Source organism: Lytechinus pictus, chromosome 19 (assembly GCF_037042905.1).
Source record: "Lytechinus pictus isolate F3 Inbred chromosome 19, Lp3.0, whole genome shotgun sequence".
Classification (NCBI taxonomy): Eukaryota; Metazoa; Echinodermata; class Echinoidea; order Temnopleuroida; family Toxopneustidae; genus Lytechinus; species Lytechinus pictus.
The window spans coordinates 5,527,615-5,541,762 of record NC_087263.1 but is presented as its reverse complement, the minus strand read 5'-3'; the positions used below and the strand labels follow the sequence as shown (position 1 = coordinate 5,541,762).

At 37.3% G+C, this 14,148-nt stretch overlaps 1 protein-coding gene across 1 annotated transcript; it reads right to left on the bottom strand.

Annotated features, from left to right (window-relative positions):
- Positions 1–343: 343 nt before the first annotated feature.
- LOC129282420 (uncharacterized) lies at positions 344–6,454 on the bottom strand. The gene is made up of 3 exons (XM_064113787.1): positions 6,257–6,454; positions 5,259–5,403; positions 344–1,576 (listed from the first exon to the last, which is right to left on the bottom strand). The coding sequence occupies exons 1-3, from the start codon at positions 6,257–6,259 to the stop codon at positions 1,389–1,391; spliced, it is 336 nt and encodes a 111-aa protein (XP_063969857.1). The 5' UTR covers positions 6,260–6,454; the 3' UTR covers positions 344–1,388.
- Between the last annotated feature and the right edge of the window lie 7,694 nt (positions 6,455–14,148).

Below are 14,148 nucleotides of genomic sequence, written 5' to 3'. Positions count from 1 at the left end.
CGGATTGCGTATTATGCAGGCCATAGCGTATCATGTATAAGATGGAGAGGGGATATGAGAAAGAGAAAAAGAGGGGCGCAGGGGGTAAGATGGAGATGAAGAGGATGAAAGGGGGTGAATGAGGAGAAAGATTATAGAGAATTAGGGGGCAAACAAAGACACAATGTATGAGAGTGAGAAGAGAGAGAGAGAGAGAGGCGGACAGAAATAATATGACCATGCTATTCGAGTGACCTAAAAGAAAATTTGATGCTCTGTTTCTTAACTTCTTACCCTCCTCCCTCTGCTAAATTAAAATCTCACAAATATCAATAAAATAATCATTATAATGTAAAACCGACTCTTCTATCAAAGATGTAATTTTATTAGTAATACCCAGACTGTATAAAAATAGCCATTTACCGGTGCAATATATACATACAGATACAAGTAGATACACTTTACACAAAAAATAGTGCCGACTTGTGCGTCAAAAATCGCTCGTCGCTAACACTTTCAGAGGAAAACAAAACCAAAAGGTGAACATACACTAATAAAATATTTTAAGTTCGAGCGCGACTTGATACATCACCCTGATTGGAAAATCGCAATCATAAATGGTTGGAGGGGGGGGGGGGGGGTGGGTTAGACACCCATTAGGCCCATGCGAGTGGAAAATTTTATCGCTAAATTCGAATGTTTCCATTCCCTTCAGTTTAAAAATGGTACTTACATTGGCCCATCACATTTTTAACACTCTTGATTTAGTAACTACTGGGGTATCCGGGTTAGAGAAAATAGGAGATTAGAAAGCCAGAGACATTCCAATAAATTTGAGATAAAATTGATGCGTATGCACCCCATCCCCTCCCTTCCCCTCCCCATACCAATTACGAAAGTGGTCTGAATGTGAGGCTTTCTGCTCTTTTTGGATTTCTTGTACCTCTTCCTTGGAAAATGAACTATTCGGACATCTTGAGACGGTATTCGAGTAGTTTACAGTCTCTCACTTTTTTGTCGGTTTACATCAATCGAATGGATAATAAGAATTATGAAATCGTTCTCCTTGTGAGGTCTCTTTGAGGAGATTTTGGCCCACGTTTGAATTAATCGAAAATAAGGACTATAAAATTGTTATCGGTGTCATCTCTGCAATGCTATTGGATGTCTCGTACTTCCTCTTTAGAAAATAATAAGTACGACTTAAAGATCTGTTTGTTCATGCTTACATCAACCAAAGTGGATAATAAAAACTTTGACATTCCTGTCGATGTGATGTCTCTTCTATTATCACGAATGTCTTGTAATTCTTCTCTTGAATACGAAGGAACTCTATTTCTTGAGACGCCTATTTTTGTCGAGACTTTAGTCCATGATCACATCAATCGAAATCGGAAATAATCCTGCGCTCAGTGAGATGTTTCTTCAACGCTCTTGGATTTCTTATACTTCTTCCTTGGGTTGTACGGGAAGAACTGCTCGTATTTCTTGAGACGGTATTCGTAGTAGAGGATTCCAGCCCCAGCCATCGCCATCAGTCCACCGAGGAAACAGGCCCACAGAGCCGCTCTTTCGTCCGTCGACAGATACCGGAAATCTGCAATAAGATTTGAAAAGAATGATGGAATAATTGATAGTTCTATTAATGATCATTATGCAACATTTTTAGAAGGTTTTATTTCCCATAACAATATTTATAAAATAATAGAAGCACAAATAATATAGCTTAATCAAAATGATGATAATCATAAAGATTTATGAATAGATAATTTGTATACAAATATGAACAAAGCAAGTATTGTAAGAACATGAGAAAATAGGAACCAATAGATACATATTGCAAATCTTAAAGGACAAGTCCACCCCTACAAAAAGCTGTTTTGAATAAAAAGAGAAAATTCAAAGAATAACACTGAAGATTTCATCAAAATCGGATGTAAAATAAGAAAGTTATAATATTTCAAAGTTTTGCTTAATTTCACAAAACAATTACATGCACATCCTGTTCGGTATGCAAATGAGGGGACCGATGACATCACCCACTCACTATTTTTTTATATTTTTTATTATATGAAATATTTTTATTTTCTCGTCATTGTCATGTGAAACGAAGATTCATTCCTCCCTGAACACATGGAATTCCATTATTTTAACATTTTGTGGTTCAGGCAAGGAGGTCCTAATTGTCAAATTCGTAAAAATTGAAATATTGTATAATTCAAACCATACAATGAAAAACAAAAGAAATAGTGAGTGAGTGACATCATCGACTCTCTCATTTGCATATTACTGAGTTGAGCATAGAACTGTTTTGTGAAAAATAAGCAAAACTTTAAAATGTCATAATTTTCTTATTTTACATCCGATTTTGATGAAGTTTTCAGCGTTATTCATGTTTGATTTTTCTCTATTTATTTAAATCAACTGTTTTCTGGGGTGGACTTGACCTTTAAATGTAATATGAACGACGTAACAGTTATACACACTAGCCTTTCTATTTTGATCCAAAATGTTTATTTTTACAGTGCAAATATCTTTGTATATATTTGTATAATTTACCTTAAAGTATTCACCAAATGCCAATAATTCAATTCTAAAAATTCAAAATCTTTTAGCATGTGATTATTGTAGGGGAGGCACATCCCCCATCAGACCCCCCCCCCTGTGCTCACGTTGGCGCTATCACGCCAAATTTAGTTGGCAAATTTAGCTGGTACACCCCCCAACAAAATGCTTCTGGCTACGGCCCTGAGGACATGTCTTGAGTGCTTCGACGGGAATCGAACCCCAAACCTTGCGATGTATAGTCCGGAGACATGAAGACCACGACACCTCTATATACAATATAATAATGATACGTTTCATGCACTGACTGTACGGACACACTGAGAGTTCTGGGTTCGAATCTCAACACTGCAGTTTTTTTTAACCTACCCAAAAGTTGGATAAAATATGATTAACAGCCCCAACTGTTGGTAAAAAAACACCTCCCTACTTTATTTTGGATGCATTTTTTTAATCAACAGTTGGTAGATTCATATATGTAATGACGGAGAGACTGGTTGAAAATTGGAAGTGTGCAAGCCTTTCATTAAAGGGATGGTCTGGGCTGAAAGTATGTACAGCTTAATAAATAGAGTTCAATTCACTGATCAAAATGCCGAAAATTTCATCAAAATCGGATAACAAATAACAAAGTAATTGAATTTTAAAGTTTAGCAATATTTTGTGAAAACAGTCGTCATGAATATTCATTAGGTGGGCTGATGATGTCACATCTCCACTTGTTCTTTTGTATTTTATTATATGAAATTAGGTTTATTCAAATTTTTTCCTCCAAGAACTAAAAAAATTGGATTGACAACTGATTTAGTGCATTAGATATTTATTGCTGCAACTTATTTCATTATAAGGGAGACATTTTATTCACACAAGTATGAATAATGAAAAAAATAATGATTTTATGTAATAACATAAGAAAACGGAAAGTGGAGATGTGACATCATCAGCCCACCTAATGAATATTCATGACGACTGTTTTTACGAAATATTGCTAAACTTTAAACTTCAATAACTTTATCATTTGTTATCCGATTTTGATAAAATTTTCGGCATTTTGCTCAGTGAATTCTACTCTATTAAGATATAAATATTTTCAGCCCGGACCATCCCTTTAATGCCCTAGCTTATACCAGATTATAAGACATGTTTACAACTATTAATGGGGGTAATAGTCATCTCTCCATTGGCAGAAGTGTTCAATTTCATCTTCCATGGATATACCGGGAGATGGCGAATATCAAATATTTCACAACCCAGAAGGAAAAACCAGTAAGACCAGCCCAAGACCAGAAAGATTTTTTACTGGTTTCCAGTAGAATTTTACTGGTTTCCAGTATATTTTTACTGGGCCAGTTGATTTTTAACTGGACCAGTAAAAATCAACTGGAGACCAGTTCCAACAATTGCATTCAAGTTGAAGCAAAGTAGTAATACCAGTTAAATTGTTTTTCATCATACTGGTGTTTCTGGTCCAATAAATGGTTTCCAGTAGATTTTTACTGGTTTCCAGTATATGTTTACTGTTATCATTTTTATCGATATTGTTATTATTATTATTATTATTAATATTATCATAATTATCAAGTATTAATTACATTATCATTAAAATAATCATTTCCTTTAATTATGATTAAGATCAAAGCAAGATACATTCATCTGATTTAGTCAACTGGTCTAAAGTAATTCATTGTTTGAAATTGAACTGGTCAAGACCAGTAATACCAGTAATTCTGATGATGCTGATCACGTGATTTACCTCATTTGCATATTTCCTATTTAAAAAGGAAAAATCAGGATTTAGAATGGAATATCCTTGCAATGGCACTCATTGTTGTTTAAAAACTTTCCAAATGAATGTGTGATATAATTCACAATGAAAATGTGTAATTTCATATATCACATTTAAAATAACAGCAGAAAGATTAATTTACTAACCATCTTTTCCATCACATTTCACAGACCATGGTATATAACAAACCAAATGCATGAAATGAATTGATCCAGTAAGACCAGTACGAGGACCAGTTCGACCAGTTCGAGGACCAGTTAGACCAGTAGAAAATACCAGTAAAGAGACCAGCTTTAAAGACCAGTACGAAGACCAGTGAGACCAGTATAACAACCACCAAAAACAAGAACAGTATAAAATTCCAGTAATTCAAGACCAGTTTAATTTTTAACTGGACCAGTAAAATTTTAACTGGACCAGTATGACCAGTTAGACCAGTAAACCGATGTTCCAATTTCCAGAGTTACCAGTTAAAATTCTACTGGTCTAACTGGTCCAGTGGAACTGGTTTTTCCTTCTGGGAAGTCATGATTGGGTATACGGTTACGAAGTTATAATAGTTTTGTGACGCTCGTACGTCATAGCCTAACTTTTTATTTCGTAAGGAATTTTTCCAAACAGCTATACAATGCTATAAATTTTATCTCATTATTCTTTGTTTTTCTTCATTTTATTACGAGATGGAAGAATTTGTAGGCCATAATAATTTTCGATAGTTTTTGCAAAATACAGCATCAAAATATATTCATTCTGTTAAATTCTAAATTCGAGTGTTTTAATATTGTGAAAAATGTATTTACACAGTCCACTATTTAAACACACTATCACATGCACTGTGTGACACTGATCTTGCCAGCTGATGGGCTGCCCCTCCCCCAGCCTGCAACACCCCCCTGACGTGGTAGCCCCCCCCCCCATCACTACTTACTGAGGACCTGGGCTCCTGTGTCTGGTGCAATGATAACAGTCTCATTCATCGTATCTGTCGTCTGTGACACTGCTTTATCCACGAGGAAAGTGAGGACAGACAGCACACTGGATATACACACGTGGAGTAATGACGTCATTGTGATCTGAAATGAAATTGAAAAATAGTAAAATTATGTACTGGATTATGAGAATCGTAAGATAAGTTTTCAAATTCTGAATTTATATATAGTCAGGTAAATAAAGGACATATATAGACTTGTGTTAGTAGTATGGAAGATGCAATTAAAAAATATATATAGTAAATATAAATCGTGGGATGGGTTTTATCTTCAAATATTATTTGCTTCGTTTAGGCATGTAGGCTACATGCACATGTATAATAATGGAAATATACACTGCTGAATGATACGCGCCGTATATAAGCTCAAAGAACAAGAACAACAACAACAACATCATAGTCTGATAATGGTGTATAGCCTACGTACATATTTATGGACTTCATACTTTTAGTTGCAATTAGCTATACCCTCTACATGCACTCTCAGCAGTTTTTGCCCCTATAATAAACGTATTAATTTCCGAACCAGAATGGAACAAATATGTGTTCATAATTATAAATATTATAGGCAACGCTTGTTTGTCACAGTTATCTACATTTCGTCTCAATTTGACTTTCGAATGGCGCACACAATCAAATAGAAAGGAGACTTTTACACAAAATAAAGAGATCTGCATCTATTTTTTCATCTATCTATTATAGGCCTATCTGAAAAATAGAGACTGTGGTTGCAATATGCTGCCCTGTAGAAAGCTCTACACATTCAGGCATATGTATATACACCCGAAACAAAACATAGGCCTAATGCACAAAATTGTTGATTCACCACATGAAATAGCAATATATAATATTTGACTCTAGTTTGTGAAGAATATACGAGACAGAATGGCTTTTGAAGCATATGAATATAATACCTTAATATATGCTTATATACTCACCATTTTCTTTCTCCGATAATATACCAGTTTATTAAAAATCAAACAAACGTAACCCGGAAATACTGTTCGAGATGTCAAATATACGGTCTATTAAACGTTTCGATTTATAATACTGCGCTAACGCCATGAGCGAAACACTATTTGAAGCGGCCTCAGTCTGATGCGTGCATTCTATCCATGGCGGCTCGTTCGAAAAGCATTCGGGCGTGATAAAATGTTTTATGGTTTCAAAGACGCCATTCACAGGATAGTGGCGGACTGGGTCATCCTTTGTTATACTAGTCTTTTAACCGTTAACAATGGTTTATACTTTATTTACCGTGGAGTTTACCTTGGAAGTAATAATAAAGTTATACACAACTTATTTGCCCCTCTGTATCCAAGCTATAATCATGATAATAGCTCCATGCTTTACCGGTGTCTATAATGATGGGGAAATAGTATAAAGTGTATATTGAATATTCTTAGGTATGATTTTGTTTGAGCAAGGAGCTTCTTGGTTTGAGGTATAGTGAAAAGGGGAAAACGAGGGGACACATTAAGAGGAAGAACAGGTGGTATGATTTTCTGCCCACAATTGACTCCTATCAACATAACCCATCGTTGGTCCTGCCTTTATATCAAATGGTAACCAATTAAGCTTGTCTTAAAATGGTAATACATTGGTTAAACGATTACATACCATAGGGGCTATACCTTCTCAGAATAGTTTAATTAACTTAATAGTTTTAATTAACTAATTATGGGGGAACTTCCCTTTAATTCGGATTTCAAACAGGGGGATCGCCATGTATTTTGATAGGGGGAAAACGGTTACACTTCGTAATTCCGAAGGTTCTTAATTCCGAAGGTTCTTTATTCCGAAGGTTCGTAATTCCGAAACACGTAAATTGCCTATACCTCGATGTTCGTTAATCCGAAAACGTAAAAGGGTTCGTTAATCCAAACATTTGTGGCGTTATTCCGAAGGTTCGATAATCCGAAAACGAAATAAGGTTCGATGTTCCGAAGGTTCGTTAATCCGAAAACGAAATAATTGTTCCGAAGGTTCATAAGTCCGAAAACGATATAAGGTTCGTTTAATAATCACTTCGTTTTCGGACTAACGAACCTTCAGAATTACGAACCACATTTCGTTTTCGGACTAACGAACCTTCGGAATTACAAACCTTCGGAAATACGAACCTTCGGAATAACGAACCTTCGGACCAACGAAGCTTCGGAATTACGAATGTATGCGATATAGACTATATACATCACATACCTCTTTTTGATACTCCTCTATCTAGTTGTTTCTGCATTTTCTCTCTTTTTTCTTATCTTCATTTTTTGTTTTGTTTACTACTTGAAAAATTACAGGGACCACACCACTTCTTCCAACAAGACCTCGGGTCCGTCACAGAAAGAGTTGCGGTTCAAACGCAAGTCATAAAATCAATCGCAAGTCCCAAATGCGCGCTGTTGATTGGATGATTTTAAGAGTTGCGATTGATTGCAACTCTTTCTGCAACGGGCCCCTCGTCTGTTTCAAGAGGATATCTCAGAAGATTCAAGGAATCAATCAATCCCGAGTCATGAACTGATCATATTTCTACATTCTAGAATTACAAACATAGCCTGACAAGACAATGACCCCAAAAAAGGGGCATATTCTTCTAGCCTATTACACTGCAAAAACTCCGGTGTTGATTTAATACCAGCCCGGAATCTATACCAGAGAAGTATTGCAACAACTCCAGTTTGGAATCAAACCGATGTTTTAATATATATCTGGTGTTGGACCAAAACAAAACTGGTGTTGTTTAACACTTCTCTGGTGTGGACATATATAGATTCCGGACTGGTGTTAAATCAACACCAGAGTTTTTGCAGTGTAAGGTAATTATGACATTAAACATATTAGATCATTCATTTTCAATTTGTCTATTCCTCTGTTCATTGATGTATGTATGCCTTTTAATCTTATCAATTAATTTTTATTAATTCATTCATTTTGTTCGTACTTTAATTCATTCTTTCTTCCATCCATCCATTTATCCATCCAGTCAACCATCCATTCATTCATTCATTTATCCATCCATCCATTCATTTATTCGTTCATCCATCCATTCATTCGTTCGTCCATCCATCCATTCCTTCCTTCCTTCCTCCCTCAATCCATACATTCATAAAACTTGATTCTAGGACATCTACCCCCTGGACATCCACCCCCCGGACATCTACCACCCGGACATCCACCCCCCGGACATCCACCCCCTTAGGACATCTACCCCCTAGGACAAGTACCCCCTAGGACATCTACCCCCCGGACATTTACCCCCCGGACAAGTACCCCCCGGACAAGTACCCCCCGGACATCTACCCCCCGGACATCTACCCCCCGGACAATTACCCCCCGGACATCTACCCCCCGGACATCTACCCCCCGGACATCTACCCCCGGACATTTACTCCCCGGACATCTACCCCCCGGACATCTACCCCCCGGACATCTACCCCCCGGACATCTACCCCCCGGACATCTACCCCCCGGACATCTACCCCCCGGACATTTACCCCCCCCCCCCAGACAGGCTACCCCCGGGCATCTACTCACGGATATTTTGGATACGGGGGGTAAATGTCCGGGGGGTAGATGTCCGGGGGGTAGATGTCCGGGGGGTAGATGTCCGGGGGGTAGATGTCCGGGGGGTAGATGTCCGGAGGGTAGATGTCCGGGGGTACTTGTCCTAGGGGGTAGATGTCCGGGGGGGTAGATGTCCGGGGGGTAATTGTCCGGGGGGGGGGGGGTAGATGTCCGGGGGGTAGATGTCCGGGGGGGGGGTAGATGTCCGGAGGGTAGATGTCCGGAGGGTAGATGTCCGGGGGGTAGATGTCCGGGGGGTAGATGTCCGGGGGGTAATTGTCCGGGGGGTAATTGTCCGGGGGGTAGATGTCCGGGGGGTGGATGTCCGGGGGGTGGATGTCCGGGGGGTGGATGTCCAGGTGGTGGATGTCCGGGGGGTAAATGTCCGGGGGGTAGATGTCTTAGGGGGTACTTGTCCTAGGGGGTAGATGTCCTAAGGGGGTGGATGTCCGGGGGGTGGATGTCCGGGTGGTGGATGTCCGGGGGGTGGATGTCCAGGGGGTAGATGTCCGGATACGATAAAACTTATATTAATATACATATATATATATATATATATATATAGACATTAATTTTTTTTTTTTTTTTTTTTTTTGGGGGGGGGGCATTCCCCATTTCCTAAAAATCCCAACAATATAAATAGACATACATTTTGCACTTCACGCTTTGGAATGATAAAGTCTGACATTTATTTCATAAACATCAAATCCTTGTAAAATCTATATATAATCATTACATATATAGATATTCAATCGCATCACAAGATAGACAAAATAACAAAACAGCAAATTTATTCCCAAAACAACTGCCAAAATCAAAAGCTGCTTAATATAAAGTAGGGTTAAAGGCAAATTGGAAAATAAAAAAATAGGGTAGAAAAGATTCCATTTCATAATTGCAAAATAGACACACTAGCCTACATAGTTTGCCCTTAATAAGCACCACTTGAACGAAAAAAAAAATCTATAATTAGTACCTGAAAAATAGTTTGGGAACATTAGACCTGAACATTCCAATACAAATATACATATCATGATTTGGAATACATTACATGTACATTCTAAACCCATCACCATAAGGACAGATAGAGAAGGGGGAAGGGGGGGGGGGTGGGGTACCGTATTGTAATTAGATAGAGGAGCAATATTAGGCAAGTTAAACAAACAAAAATACATGACAAAATACAGCTGCAACTGCCCAAATCATGCAGATAAACCTCTGGACATTGTGTTTTTGAATGGCAAGGGGGGTGGGGTGTAGTGATATACATAATTCTCTTTCAGGGGGAGGGGGGTGGACAGGCAAGAGTATGTTTATGCTGAAGAAACTATGCCAATGAGAGACCGAAAGTGATAGGCTCATCAAAGGAAGGTTAATTCATTTTACCCCTATGATTTAAAGACAATCTTGACATAGAAAAAAAACAATTGATTGATCTTATACACAGGTATAATATAACAGTTACAAGAATGACATTAAAGGGGAATCCAGCCTTGGCTATAAAATGCTGTGTTGGGAAGGAGAAAATAAATCAAACAGAATGGTGAAAGTTTGAAAGAAATCGGACAAGCAATAAGAAAGTTATAGCTGCTTTAAAATTGAGATCACTAATACTATGTAGATTTCAAATTGGCAACTGAGTAAGTAAATTATGACAAGGGGCAAGGACAACTTTCTCATAGGCCATGTACTTTATTATCAGGGATTAGTGGTTTTCTCCTAAGTACCCATTCCCCTGGGGCAGTAATCTAAATATAACCCAGGTAGTATATTGTTTTATGTCCTCATGAAAGAAAACTATAATTTGAAATGAAACTTTTGGGGAAAATGACATTTTAGCCATAATATGTATTGGAGTACATGGAAGAGTAGTCCTTGCCTTACATCACTATGACTTCCCATATGCGGCCAATTTGAAGTCTCCATGGGTATAGTGATTACCAATATTTATAACTTTTAAAAAATCATAACTTTCTTGTTGTTTGTCCAATATTGTTCAAACTTTCACCTATCAACTTGTCTGATTTTTCTTTTCCTTATAAAAACAAGTTTTTATTTGGGTTGGATTCCCCTTTAAGTATCAAAATACCATGACAGGATAGCCCATGAAAGCCGACATGGCTTATTTCCAATGGAGGTTTTAAATTTCAGGAGGGGTTGGCAATTTTCATTTACACTTAGACCTGCCCCCCCCCCCTTCTCTTGCTGCAAGAAGGGGGGAGGGGTAGGTCATATTACATCACTTAACTAAGAAAATAAGAAAAACTGCATGGTGAAAATAAGCATAGCAGTTCCTGTATAATGATGGTGCCTATCATAACTGTTACATTTAATCACTCATAAATACAAGAATTCTGAGAGATAAGCTCTCAGCCAATCAGAAAGCATTATTTCAGTAGCTTATAACAGCTATTTCATGGGTAACAAGTCTTGTGAAACAGCCCAAACATTCTATTGAATATTGATGATGCTTAAACATATTTCCCGCTAGAACTTGGTCTCTAAAGCTATGTCTATTGCCAGTCAGACTGCAGGTCCGAAGAAAGTGGCTTCTTTCATCCAAGTGATATTCATGACTTGAGATGTTTTGCATATTTAATGAGCTTGATGCGGACCAAAACACCTCTTTTCATTCGGTCATTGCTGCTCTAATTGTGCATCGAATTTCATGAATTTGGTACCATTGTAAAGAGGAAGAATCATTCTTTCAGGTCATGTGTTTGGATTTATTCCAGAATTTTGTAATATAGGTTAAAATTTTGATCTAAAATATGCTACAAAATAAATATTTTCACCTGACAAAAGCTGCTATTTTCACACTTTATTTTTGTTTGAGCCCAAATGATTTTTATATCATGATAAAGCTGAATATGTATGCTTTGAAATGATATAGGTTTCAAAATAAGAATTGGTTTAATCGGGTCAAGATCACACTTTTCATTTGCCAAGTACATAAAGCAGTTTGAAAACAAGAATACTGCAATCTGATTGGTCAAAGAGACCACACAATGGCAAATTCCAACGGTCCCAGTGCCTGGGTTCGTGGGAAGGTCGCACTTCCCATATGGTAATCTCCTCAAATACCCCGCGCCTGTAGTTCTGTGAACCTTATCCAGCCAATCAGAACTCTGGATTTCATGCAAGTACAAAATTTCAGAAATCTCGTCTTGTACCTTGGTGGGAAAAGTGTGATCTTGACCCGATTAAAAGGTGCCGCATATCAAGAGTGGCATTGTGAGAAAGTACAGAAATTCAGCTTTATGGTGATAGAGATATTATTGAGGCTCAAAATAAAAAGTTTTGCACAATTTGCAAAAGAAAACAGGGGAAGAAAATTCAGTTTTGAGGCACATTTTCAGGCCAGAAATTTACTTATTTAACAAAATATTGTATACAAAATAAATGACCAATATGAAAGAGTAACTTTTACTCTATCTGATAGTGCAATAATATTTCATTTAACTTGAGGTTAAAACAGGTAAATTCTTAGAGAAAGAAAATCTCACGAATCACGAGATTTTGCAAGGAGGAGGATTCAGCCACGAGATGATTTGGATGAATCTGGCCTTTTTGCTCATTAACCTAGGGACCTGCGGTCTGACTGATTGCCACATTATAGGATTGTCTTTTACAATTCATTACAATTTTACATAAATATCCGGAAGACAACATTTCATTTTGATCTTCATAATCTAACATAATTCTCAATATCCTAAAACCTGGATTCCACATCATAAAATCTAGGATTTTAATTTCCAGATGCGGTGTGCAAAAATAATAAACGCTACACTTCGATAGCACATTTGCTACAAGTCACAACAGTTTACAACATGAGCATAGTTTTTCACAGCCAGATGATGTAAGCCACTGATTGGTCAAAAGTTTTGACCAATCAGTGGCTTACATCAACTAGCTGACTTGCTATTGGTCACATCAAGGTTGTGATTTCCATAGCTTACAACAGTAACTTCAACTTGCGATTTGCTAATTAGCACTAAGCCAATCATATGGTGTCATTTTTGCAACTACACTGCAAAAAATCCGGTGTTGATTTAACACCAGCCCGGAAGCTATATATGTCCACACCAGAGAAGTATTGAAACACCAGTTTGGAATCAAACCGATGCTGTTTAATACTAATTGGTGTTGTATAAACACCTTTCTGGTGTTAGACCAAAACGAAACTGGTGTTGTTTAACACTTCTCTGGTGTGGACATATTTAGATTCCGGGCTGGTGTTAAATCAGTTTTTGCAGTGTAATAATGGCACCTGGCCTCTACGATTAGGGGTGATATAAGGTCGCAGTATTTCACAAAGCTAAGTTAGTGTTATAGGCTACCGAAATGGCATCATCTGATTGGTCAACAGAAATTTGTTATATTCTCTGAACATTTGTCACTGATAAGTATTTCATGAAACAAGGCAGAGACCTCGACAGAACCATCGCCGGCACAGTGCAAAATGTGAAAGAAGAAAGTCATGGACACATACAAATTATATCAACGTTAATTACATCAGCTGAAACAACTGGAGTTGAGATACAGCTAATTATGAATAACATGAGAAAGCACAAAAAATATATTTGGCACCTTTCTATAAAAAAAACATTGAGGAAAATGTCTGAAAGTTGGGAACACAGAAAAAATACAAGAACCTACCTACTATGATAGGATCATTTCGATATAATACAATACTTCAACAACTTATGGATGACCATTATTTCATAGTAAACAATCCACAAAACCAACATACTTGGTACATATATGACCTCTTTCTATTTCACAGAAATATATGGTACTGAAAAAAATTATTGTCAGAATCTTCCATTGACAAGGTGGATTTCACAACTGAATCAAATCATACACAACTCAGGGCCCAAATACCACAAAGCATAGCAACTGATCATAAAGCTGATTTATGTGATTGATAGCACATAATAATTAATGCAATCAATCAAAAGATCAGCCCTATGAACAATCGATAAGTTTTGTGATACAGGGGCACTGATTATCAGCTGACCTTTCAAGTTAAACCTTTGCACAAACACCATAATGATCATGTATCATAATCACATACATCATCAAGATCATATTGAACTACTTTATCACTTTAATAGTTGATCATCGATTACACTTCAAACGGCAGCTTTAAAGTGCCATCGACTTATAGAGATGACAAGATACGACATCTTGCCAAGTCGTCAAATAACATTACTATGCCAACTTGGCGAGATAATAACATTATTTATTATGCCAACTTGGCGAG